Raw genomic sequence first — 12408 nt, forward strand, 5'->3', positions numbered from 1 at the left:
CATGTTCTCAACAGGCTACTTAGTAGTTCTGTATGGTGTGATACCTTTCAAAGCAGTGCCCTTTGTGAAGAGGGACCCACATTACCTATGTTTCCATTTTCGTCAATTGTATCAGAGTCACTGCTATATTCTGACACGAGATTGTTGTCCGCGATTTGATCTAGAAGTTCCAAAATCACTTTTGGAATCACTAACATCATTAGCAATACCCAAATATTCAGTTCACTCAGGGAGGTAAATCGCATTTGAATGGATAAACAAACACATAGCCAAAATTAAAAGTGTGGCAATAGCTGAGCTCCATGATCATAATTCAACAACAGATTTCTTTAAATATCTTTTCGATCACACTGAATGAACAGCCACTCACTAATTTGTCAACATCTAGTTGGATTCTAAATTTGAGATGTACCTCAATGAATCTGCGTAAAATGATATGAACCATTGAAAGTTACACTACAATACTGAAAATAGCATTTACATAAAATAAAATAAAAAGGAATTCAAAATATATTGTTTAAATAAGTTATATATTTAATCACTCAAATACATTTTAATACAGAACAAATTAATCACATGAGACAAAGGAATTGTATGGATATAATTACAGACACGAAAACATACACAAATACTCATTTTTAACATAGTTAAATTAATTAGACAATTACAAAATTATAAGTTACTTAATATGTCTTCAACATTCAATAAACTTTAGTGATAATGCAAACTTTAAAGGACCTTCTCATTTGTTATCTATGTTATCATCAATCGCACTGCTCCTTTGACAGGTTTAAAAGTGCAACATCATCAATATGCAGTAAGAAACGTAAGGCATTGCAGGATTGTTTATCAAAATCTTAGAAATGACTTGCTCTTCATGCTGCATCAAACATTTATACAAATGAAAAGGGTCATGTCCCAAGTATAGTTTGTGAACAGCATAATTGAGTCAGCATTCTTACTTTGTATAATTTATAAGGGATATGCAATACATACTAAAATTTCATAGATAAGTTCAGCTCTATACTCTGAGAACTTAATTAATAGATGGTCCAGGATGGTCCAGATATATATACTCTGAACTAATCTCATAACTGTGTCAAATGATATTCTGAATGAATTTAAAGCCACAAACAAAGCAGATCACTGTGAAGAAACTCACTACCTTATTTACAAGTGAAGAGAAAGATTGCCAAAATTATACAGAAAAGTGGTTAAAAGGATTTAGAGTAATTATAATAAAAATTTCATTAATCCCCAACAATTTTCTAAGGATAAAAGCAGAACTATATATGAGACATGACAAAGAGTAGTTCACCCTTGTGACAGATGGTGGATCTATCACAAGGGCTTAACGAGCTCATCCGCCCCCCATAGAACTACAATCTAACTGGCCAAAACCTCCGCTGCCAAATCCACCAAGCTTCCTTCTTGGAGGTCGTGGAGGCCTGCAACATAAGAAAACAAATTATGCTCACTTCAAGACTGCGCCTAACAATCTGACACATGAATAACAATGGCTTTTAATAACCCTGAGCTCTCTGTTGTATCATTCATAAATTATTATTTAGCAACTTCTGCAAACACAGAGGCAATTAAAAAATAAGATAACATGAGCTTGCATGGAGACACTTTACTTTTAGGCAGAAATACAAATTCACAGTAACAGGGCACTGGTAAGCATTATTATGGTATTCAATATAGTCACCATTCTTATCCATGCAGTTGTTCCAACGGTACACCAAGGCATCGATGTTGGCATGGAAAAAATGTGCGTCCAGTCCTTGAAGCCACGTCATGACAACATGCTGAATGGCCATATCGTCGCTGAATTGTTTACCACCCAGTTGCTTCAACGTTCTGAAGAGATGGAATCCCCGAATGTCAGGTTGGGGCTGTAGGGAGGATGATCCAGACGGTTGATTTCCTCACTAGGAGAGTGACAGGAATGCTGCCCGTTATTGTGACACACAAGAGAGTTTATGGACAGAAATTGAGAGAAAACGACCTGGACTTCTCTCAACAGGTGTCACAATGCTGCACGATAACGAGACCACATTCAGCCAACAGCATGTGTCAATTGTTACAGCACTTCCTGTGGGAGGTGCTGGAACATCCTCCCTACAGCCCCGACCTGGCACCCAGTGATTTACACCTCTTTGTATTGTTGAAGCACCTGATTCAATGATGATATGGCCGTTCAGCATGCTGTCATGATGTGGTTTAAGGGACTGGATGCAGATTTCTTCCATGCTGGCATCGATGCTTTGGCAGTGTTTGCCTTAGGACCTTTCTAATGGGCACACTGCCCTACTAACATAACCTAGATATATGCTAGTTACATAATACATATTTAAGTCGCTGGGTGCTCCAAATTAAAACATAAATACTGTAAAACTGTTTATTTTCATTATTGTCAGCAGCAAAACTGCATCAATTACATCGGAGTTCAAAGATTTAGCTTCACTATAGCATAGTGTCGGTGCGCGAGCAGTGTATGGATTAGCGTGGAATCGCATAGGAGCACTCGATTCCGCATGACGTTACAAACCTGTATGGCACTCCACAGCAACAGTGATAAGCCCCAGAGTTACGTGATACGAACGAGCAGTAGAACACTAGTCCAAAGTACTCTCATGTCTTGTTTGTGATGATAGCACTAAAATAGTTCAATTTTGCAGTTAATGTTTACCTGTCTGATATCGTTAATGCCCTGAGGGCGATAAATTGAGATATTATCATATTCATTTTTTTAAGGTGAATTCCTCGCCCAGCCACTCATTCCTGCCACTTGGCTGATGAAAATGTCTGGGGAGATCACTGCTTGGTATACTGTTGAAACTAGTGCTTGGACAAATATGGTGACTATGTTGAATAATAATGTGTATCAGTGCCCTACTGTGTATCCTTACATCTGCCAGTAAAATAAAATCAAGTTTCTCTCTGCAAGTTCATTACCTTATTTTTTGAAACTATCTTGTACTAATGGTTTGAAAGACAGGCTATAAAATTGAAGAGCTATGCATTTATATCAAAGTTTGCTTCAAATTTGACAAAAACTTCACTGACCGGGCGAGTTGGCCGTGCGCGTAGAGGCGCGCGGCTGTGAGCTTGCATCCGGGAGATAGTAGGTTCGAATCCCACTATCGGCAGCCCTGAAGATGGTTTTCCGCGGTTTCCCATTTTCACACCAGGCAAATGCTGGGGCTGTACCTTAATTAAGGCCACGGCCGCTTCCTTCCAACTCCTAGGCCTTTCCTATCCCATTGTCGCCATAAGACCTATCTGTGTCAGTGCGACGTAAAGCCCCTAGCAAAAAAAAAACTTCACTGAGACCACCAAAATGCTTGCGTAAGTAAGTATACAAAGAACTTGCGTGAGCTGAATACAAGATGTGTGTGTTCAAACCTTGTTCCATTTCTCTATGGGGTTGGGAATGAAGTAAGATGAATCTTTATAGTTTAAGGGATTGATTTATTTCAAAGTGGGTAATATATCAACTTGTCAGCATACTAGAGCTTGGCAACCTCCCATACCATGGAAGTTACACTTCCAATTCAAGTACACTGCTATTTAAATGCTAAAGAAGTTGCTGAGGAAAGTTTACGTCAGCATAAAACTGTGTCGAGCAAAATTTGACATCAAGTTCATTACTTTATGACTAGGGCTCGGAAGTTGAGGAAAAAATCCTTTTCTTCCTCAGTGTCCGAAGATGAGCCCTAAGGTAATATAGGGCTATGTTTATTCTAGGCCATTGTAGGCCAGAAAATCATGGGTTTTATTTGCCCTTTTCTGCCTTTTTTGGCATTTTTTGGCTTATCGGTCCTCTTTTAGCCTTTTTTTCAGGCCTTAACGGCTTGTTTTGCAACTTCACCCTCTTTCCACTACATTTTTACAGCCAATTCTCCATAAATACTAGGAAGTGAAACCTCACATCATCAGTTGTTTGAAACAGTTTGATACTCTGACACATTGACACTGCATTGGAATCATCATTAGTTCATCCATCACCTCTTAACTCTTTCCCGCGGATTGCGTAGTAAAGCGTACCGGACTTGCAAGTTGTCTCCCGCGGTTTGCGTAGTAGAGCGTACTCGAGTTTCAAACTGTCTTCCTCTGCCATCTGTGGGCCAAACATATAACTTCTTGGTACCAATGAATTCTCTAGGCTTCCTAGATACGAATGACCTGCACAGCTTGTTAAAATACCGCCTTTTTGTATAGGTTATCTTAGAGAAAACAGATAGCTGACTGAATGCAAACATATCGTAGCAAGATGGCTGCATACAGCGAGATGAATGAAGACGATATTCGTGAAGAATTATACCAGTGTGCTGATGAATGCAGTGATAGTGAGTTTGAAATTTGTAGTGACGATAGTGAAAGTGATGTAGAAGCAGTTGGTGCAGAAAATGAACCTGAAGAATGTCAAAATGTATTGGATGGGACGGGAGATGCTCATTCAGGTACTGTCCCTGCTCAAACTATTAGGCCTACTTGGACAAACAATATTACTTTCAATCCCCCAGCTAATTTTGTTTCGGACTATGGACCTGTGCATAATCTTCCAACTGGTAGCACTGAATTAGAATATTTTGAGGACATGATTGGTGGTGATTTTTTCTTAAAATTAGCTGACACTACAAACTTACATGTGACTTATAAGAGAGAAAGTGGTTCGATAATAAAGAAAGATTGGGAAAGCACGACACCTGAAGAAATAAAAGCTTTTATCGGTATTCTTGTTTATATGGGGATATACCAGCTACCTGAGAACACAGATTATTTTACTTCCAACCTTATACAGTGTAATTTAGTTAGTAATTGTATGTCTGCTCTCTAAATATCTTCATCTGACGGACCCCAAAGATGAAAAGAAATTGGGTGATTTAGAGTATGATTGTCTTCAGAAAGTAAGGCCTATTCTAGACAGGATACCTAGATTTAGAGAAAAGTTAAGACCAGGATGTGAACTTTCCGTTGATGAAGCTATGATTGGCTTCAAGGGGAGACATTTTTTGAAGCAGTATCTTCCTAAAAAGCCCACTAAATGGGGTCTCAAAGTGTGGGTTTTAGCAACACCTGGGGGCTATATCTTGGAGGCTACTGTTTACTTGGGAAAGAAGGAAAGTCGCTACAAGGACTTTTTACTTGGGGAACAAGTTGTGCTAAATCTAATGAAAAACTATCTGAAGAAGAATCATCATGTATACTTTGATAGCTTTTTCACATCTTTTAGACTTATGAATGAACTCTATATCCTAGGCACTTATGCATGTGGTACTGTGAATACCAACAGAAAGGACTGGCCAGATGAATTCAAATATCCCAAGAAACTAAAACTAAAGCAAGGGGAGAGTAGAAGTCTGCAGTGTAGAAATGTGTTTGCAACTGTTTGGAAAGACAAGCGAGACATTACCATGTTGTCAACAAATACTGACCCCATGGTACAGTTTGAGGTACAGAGGAAAGTGGGAAAATCCAAGGAAAGGGTACAAGTGCAATGTCCTCTGTCTATTCAGAAATACACAAAGTACATGGGAGGGGTTGATCGAGCAGACCAGAGGAGGAGCTACTACACAGTTGGTAGGCCTTGTAAGAAGTGGTGGAAGTATGTGTTTGGTTTTGTAATCAACGTCTGCATCATAAATAGCTTTACATTATTTGATGCAACTAACTCTCCATCTAGGACAAAGCATGGGCATACACAACTGGAATTTAGGAAGCGTCTTGTACAGGAAATGATTGGAAATTTTTCTTCACTTAAACGGCGGGGCAGGAAACATTCCCTTCCCTTATCATGCCGTTTACCAGCAAATAATCACACTCTTATCAAGATTGATGGAAGGGTGAAGTCTTGTGTTCTCTGCATGAACAAGAAAGGAAGAGCCCCATCAGGTAGAGCAATTCAGTCTGCCTTTAAGTGCAAGCAATGTGACATTACCTTGTGCCATGTTGGATGCTTCTTGATGTTTCATACTGATCTGGGAGTTCCTGTGTGTAATTAGGTAAGATATTTGTATCATTTTAGAATTATTATAGTACATGTATTACTCTGATGATATAGATGTTGATTCCCATAGGGAATCTGAAATATTTGTCCTGAATGAGCAAATTTATAATACCAATATAAATGGTCCGTTATTGGACATTATAAATTTTCCAGCTAGCTCATTCTTGGTTGCCAGCGTTTCGCCCTCGTGTGCTAGGGTGGGCTCATCAGTTGGTACCTAGCACACCTACCAATACGCTGGCTAGTGCATACCGTGGAGGCCACTGCGTAGGCTAACTGGAGCCACCGGCAGTGCCAATGCACTAAGAGACTTGGTCTCATCACTAAAAATTGATGCCTGCTTGGCCATCAGATGATATAGATGTTGATTCCCATAGGGAATCTGAAATATTTGTCCTGAATGAGCAAATTTATAATACCAATATAAATGGTCCGTTATTGGACATTATAAATGCCAAGCAGGCATCAATTTTTAGTGATGAGACCAAGTCTCTTAGTGCATTGGCACTGCCGGTGGCTCCAGTTAGCCTACGCAGTGGCCTCCACGGTATGCACTAGCCAGCGTATTGGTAGGTGTGCCAGGTACCAACTGATGAGCCCACCCTAGCACACGAGGGCGAAACGCTGGCAACCAAGAATGAGCTAGCTGGAAAATTTATAATGTCCAATAACGGACCATTTATATTGGTATTATAAATTTGCTCATTCAGGACAAATATTTCAGATTCCCTATGGGAATCAACATCTATATCATCTGATGGCCAAGCAGGCATCAATTTTTAGTGATGAGACCAAGTCTCTTAGTGCATTGGCACTGCCGGTGGCTCCAGTTAGCCTACGCAGTGGCCTCCACGGTATGCACTAGCCAGCGTATTGGTAGGTGTGCTAGGTACCAACTGATGAGCCCACCCTAGCACACGAGGGCGAAACGCTGGCAACCAAGAATGAGCTAGCTGGAAAATTTATAATGTCCAATAACGGACCATTTATATTGGTATATATTACTCTTGTAAAATTTCAAGGCAGTAACTTAAGCGGTTTTTACAAAATAAATTATTTAGTGAAGGTACCCCACAACTGTTCCTACAAGCAAATTATTACTCCTGGTTTCGAGAGATAGTGAGTCAAAGAATATCCATGGGAAAGGGTTAAAAATCTTTTCTCTTGTATATACTGTACCCGGATGAGATGGACCATAGGTATCATGATTTGATATTATAAAATAAATTCAGGAATATGAGAACACTGAAATACACACTGTCAGTCTTGTGTGGACGGAAAGATTTCAACATTGAAAAGCGTGCTCGCAACGATCTGGCACCAAGATTTAAGCCTGTAATAATGGGTGATGTATTTCCATGTCGAAAGTTAAGAGGATTAAATCAAGCACTCAGAACAACAATGCTGATTGCTACAAGGACGTGAGGGAGCGTTTATTTCTGAACAAGGGTGCAAACCCATGCGTCACCAATACGGAGAAAATGTCGAAATAAAGTTTCCCATGCCTCCAGGTATATTGTTGTCAAGTTGTCATGGAGAGATATTTAAACTAACCACTGCAGTTTCAGCCAATGATAAAATTTCTAAAGGGCTCACAGATGCACCAACATGACAGAATACAATATGAACTCCAGTTATCTTCTCAAATAATAATAATAATTAAAATATTCCAACCACTGAATTGAACAGATGGGATTTTTTTTATATCATCCCCATGTTAATTAATTGTAAGTTTGGTGAATTAAAATAAAGAATTCTAGGAATAGACCCACGCTGTATCGCTATTAGTCAGAAAGATCACCCGAGCAGGGACGCCAACTAAGAGCGCAAAAAGTGAAAGGCAGAAATCGAGTAATATCTTCGTAATCTCCAAACTATATGAGATCAGAATACGACACGTGAATGTTTACTGCCAGTTTATTACGTTGGATAAATTAAGAGATCCAAATCGACGTGCAAGTGCCGATTTAGGATAACCAACCCCCCTCCCTCGAGTGACTGTGGATGACCCGCGCGGGAAACCATATCGTCCATAAATACTAGGAAGTGGAACCTCACATCATCAGTTGTTTGAAACAGTTTGATACTCTGACACGTTGACACTGCAAGTCAGTACTGAGGGACGCATTCTAAGTCAGTTAGAGCTGAAAGTACGTGAGTCATTATGAAAGTGAAGATGAACAGTGAGATTATTCATAGTACCGAGTGTTAAAAATCAGTATAACTGTATGTTGAAGTTAATAAATTTATAAAGGTTTCATGTGATTGAAAATAAATGATCAACGGAAAACCGATAGTACTTTTTGAAGGCAGTGTGCGGAGCCTGAATTAAAAAGTTCAAGATAGACGGTGAAACAATTATCCAGAGCAGGGAACTGTAGAAGCGTGGCAAACACTAGGCGGCCTAGAAATATGTCAGGAAGTGCCAGTTGACTACCGCAATACGCGCCGGGTCGAATAAAACGACACATCATCGTAGAGTGTCAAGGCTTGTGGTTCGGGCGCAAGTGAAGAAAAGAATTGTGAGAGTATAATGGGTCTTTAGGCACCTATAAGTGTTTTGTTGTATAAATCATTGTAAATTCATAATTAAGGTGTGAAAATGGGTAATCGCTCGGGAGTGTTTTTTTATGTTAATATTATAAAGTGCGACAAGATGCACGAGTATACAAATATGGGGCCATGAGGCTTCTCAACCGCCACGAGACAATGGAATCTACACAGGAATGAGTACACAAAATTGATATATTTGGGGATGTTATCGCGATAAGACGGGGATAAGTGTAAATTAATCATGGTTACTTAACATAACGCATGGATCGCTTCCCGAATCCATGATTTTATTTAATATAGACGTATGAACTAATTTACATAAATGTAATTATGGGTTAGACTAATTAACTGATTATTTGTTTGTTGTATATAATGTAAATATGGGTTATATCTTTCAATTAATGCATGCTGTTTGTAAATAATTTGATTGAAGTTCATTTCAAGTGTCAGGGTTTTCTTTTACGCTAACCCAGTTTATTTTGATTTTCAATCACTGCGGTGATTATTGGTACTTTAGTTAGACATGTTTGTTACCAGAAATCCAGATATATGAAAGTGCCAGGGTGTGTAATTATGTGTTTGCGTATGGAAGGTCATGAGAAATAATAATAATGCTTTGTGAGTTTGCAAGTTAAAGTATTGTAATAATAATAATAATGCTTTGTGAGTTCGCTAGTTAAAGTAATAATAAATGTGGAGATAACATGTGGCGTAAAAGACTAATTCGGGCAGTAAATTTGATTTTTACATAAATTGTTGATTTCATGTTTTTAGACTCTATAATAATCAAAAATATTTGTTTAGAAACGATAGAGGCACATGTATAGGATGGTCACGATATGTTGAAAGCCCAGAGTGGTTTGAGCCCATTTCTGAGGTTGAAATTTGTGCGGGACAAAAATCCGGCATGAGGTGAAACTTGAGCCGTACTGGTGTTGACAAAGAAATAGATTAATCTCAAGGCCTAAGACGATATAATATGCTGATTCCAAAGTTATGAGTGGCAGAATCCACGCACCGAGGATTAATTAGTGAAATAAGTGTTTGAAGAGTTCCAGTGGAATAAATGGACTTCAAATGAAAAGGAAGGAATAATTTAGCAATCGCAGACATTGGGTGTATTTTTCCCAGATGCGATGTGCTATGTCTTGGGGGGACATGGTGTTCCCATAAAATGAACGGCAGTATGAAAATGAAGGTTCCGGTTCCGAATACCATGGTGTCCCGACCGATGTAAATTGGATCTCGGTGGTTCATAACGGAATTTAACATATGTGACTAAATTCTAAAGATTGGAAATTAAAATATAAAACTTTCAAAATAATAATAATAATAATAATAATAATAATAATAATAATAATAATAATAATAATAATAATAATAATAATAATAATAATAATAATCCAAGTAAATCTTGTCTTAATTGATTGCTTAGTGCCAAACTAGACCAAAATTGTAAAAGCTTATGCATTAAACATAAATATAGTTAACGGCAGTGTAACATGTGAAATTAAGTTATCATAATAATAATAATTTGAAGAGGAATAATAGAAAGAATGTATTAGATTATTTCTGAAAATATTACATCAATGATGAATAAGTGATACGATAATGATAATCTCCATGGATCAAAATAATAATAATAATAATAATAATAATAATAATAATAATAATAATAATAATAATAATAATAATAATAATAATAATTAGTTGAAGCAGAAGAAGAACTTGCAATATTATTTCTGAGAATAATAATTGTTACGGAGTTATCCGTGGAATGCAGAGGTGAAAGAAGGTGCGGGCTGGAATGGGTATCTCGAAAGATGAATTAAAATTTCAATAAAGGTTATATTTTCAATAGACAACAAGATTTAACAAATTTTCACTAGGTGAAATAACAATAAAAAAAAACACAGGTACACTGATAACTTTACAAACAAAAGCACAAGTTTCGGGGTCTTTACAAGTTCTGGCTCCGAGCCTCAGTTACACAACCCTTGAGCTACTAGCCCTACACTACCAAGGTACACTCATTTATTCAAAGGGCAGAAAACCCCTTCATTCAAGGAGCACTTGCTCCCAACTTTTAACCTCAAGCCTCCCAGAGGCACTTTTCAAACACAAGAAAGAGCTGACCCGCTCTCAATTTTTCAAGCCTATTAAAGGCAATACCAGACTTTACAAAAACTTGCCATCGAGGCACAACTTACAAGAATTAAACAGGGGTATCTCGTACCCAGCCTACAGGGCCTTAAAAGAACAATAATAGGTTAATTAAATGGCCCAAAATACCAAGATGAATGGAGGCGTTGCTTGCACTCCTACCTGAAACTTTATAAAACCTAAGGGGCACTAGGCCGATGATACAGGGGCTATTCCCAAACTAGGGAGGTGACTCGTATAAGAAAATTTTAATACATTAAGAGTAGAAAATAGGTTATGAAAATGTAATCACCTCAACTCAAAATGAAGGGGAGCTCGAGAGGGTAAAGCACTCTCTATCCACGATTTACAGTTAAATAATAAGAAACTTTTACATACGCCGGCACTACGTTACATTTTTCGAAAGGTAGGTTACATTGAAAAAGTTTCGGACCTTCCCCGAGGGCTAAACTGCTGAGCTAGCAAGAAATAAAGATGTTAAAAGGCCATTACCTTGTAGACGAGCTGCTGGCGGATGAAATAGGCGCTTCCCGCCTCCTGCTATACTTCCAAAGCTAGATGTTGTACGAGAGGCGGAGAGTCAGGAAAATCAGCAGTTTTTATACTCTCAGGGAAGATTCGAGACCTTTCATGAATGATTAAGACACACCCACAGTCGTTTATTGGGTAGCTTACGGTTACACATCAACATTGGGGAAGAAAGACGCCATTGGCTGAAAATTAATGACAGAAATTTACGATTGGCTAATTTCAAAACTGGCGGAGAGAAAGATTAATACTGCCAACCCACAAATGAAAGAACAACATTTAGTAAAGAACAAACTTATAAAAACAAAGTATCTTCAAGAAAAGTTCCTTCACTTCGCACCAGGGTGCATGATCATAGTTTTTGATAGAGACATCTGTGAGAGAATGTCCACACTTCTTGGTAATTAGTAAACAAAAACAATTTGAAATTAACACAGTGACATCTTCTGATAAACGGTTGAATTAATTCAGTTTTAAAGTTCAGAGTTTCAGCTTTAGAGGAGTACTTTAAGGCGGAAAATTCAAATGTGCGGCATATAGGTGTACCAACCGGTAAAGACCTCCCCCCCCCCCCTCAAATGACCTTCCAAGGGGTGACACAGAAGAGTGTTGAAGAAAATTATTTTCCAAAACAAAAGTCCAAGTTTTGTTTAACCCAACATTAATCATCACTTGAAGAAAATTTTTTTGCTTCCTTGCAGACAGATTTGTTGAAGTACATGGAAGAAACATTAACAGATGAAAAAATCTCTTAACGTTGAATAGAAGAAGAATTTAGAAGAAAGAAAGAAAAAAAAAAATTTGTTTTTACAAGGTCTTTTATGTGGATGACTAGATAAATTCCAGACTTAGAGGGTCTTTCTTATTGTATACTGCTAAATACATGTTGCTAATTTTGACGGCCAACCAGTCGCCGCTGCCAATGTCCAGTCGAGTTCGCCCGGACCCTTCAAGTACCCTGAGATACACCTCTCCCGCAACTATGAGAGGGGTAGTCGTGGTGAAGGACGCCGCAGATGTGAAGTTTGTTTACAGTCCCCGGATAAGCTTGCAGTTGGTGCGCCGCACTTCAGCCTGTGCCGGGAGATAGACTCCGGCGCGCCGTACACTGTAGGACATCACGGGAGTGGAGTGGGCCCTTACCCCACCAT

At 38.4% G+C, this 12408-nt stretch overlaps 1 protein-coding gene across 1 annotated transcript in view; it reads right to left on the bottom strand.

Annotated features, from left to right (window-relative positions):
• Positions 1 to 511: 511 nt before the first annotated feature.
• Positions 512 to 12408, bottom strand: part of LOC136873712 (selenoprotein K) — a 32896-nt gene continuing 20999 nt past the window's right edge. Inside the window, exon 4 of the mRNA XM_067146848.2 lies at positions 512 to 1448. Coding sequence (XP_067002949.1) covers positions 1361 to 1448 — 88 coding nt within the window. The 3' untranslated portion in view covers positions 512 to 1360. The remainder of the gene's footprint in view (positions 1449 to 12408) is intronic.

Source organism: Anabrus simplex, chromosome 5 (assembly GCF_040414725.1).
Source record: "Anabrus simplex isolate iqAnaSimp1 chromosome 5, ASM4041472v1, whole genome shotgun sequence".
Taxonomy (NCBI): Eukaryota; Metazoa; Arthropoda; class Insecta; order Orthoptera; family Tettigoniidae; genus Anabrus; species Anabrus simplex.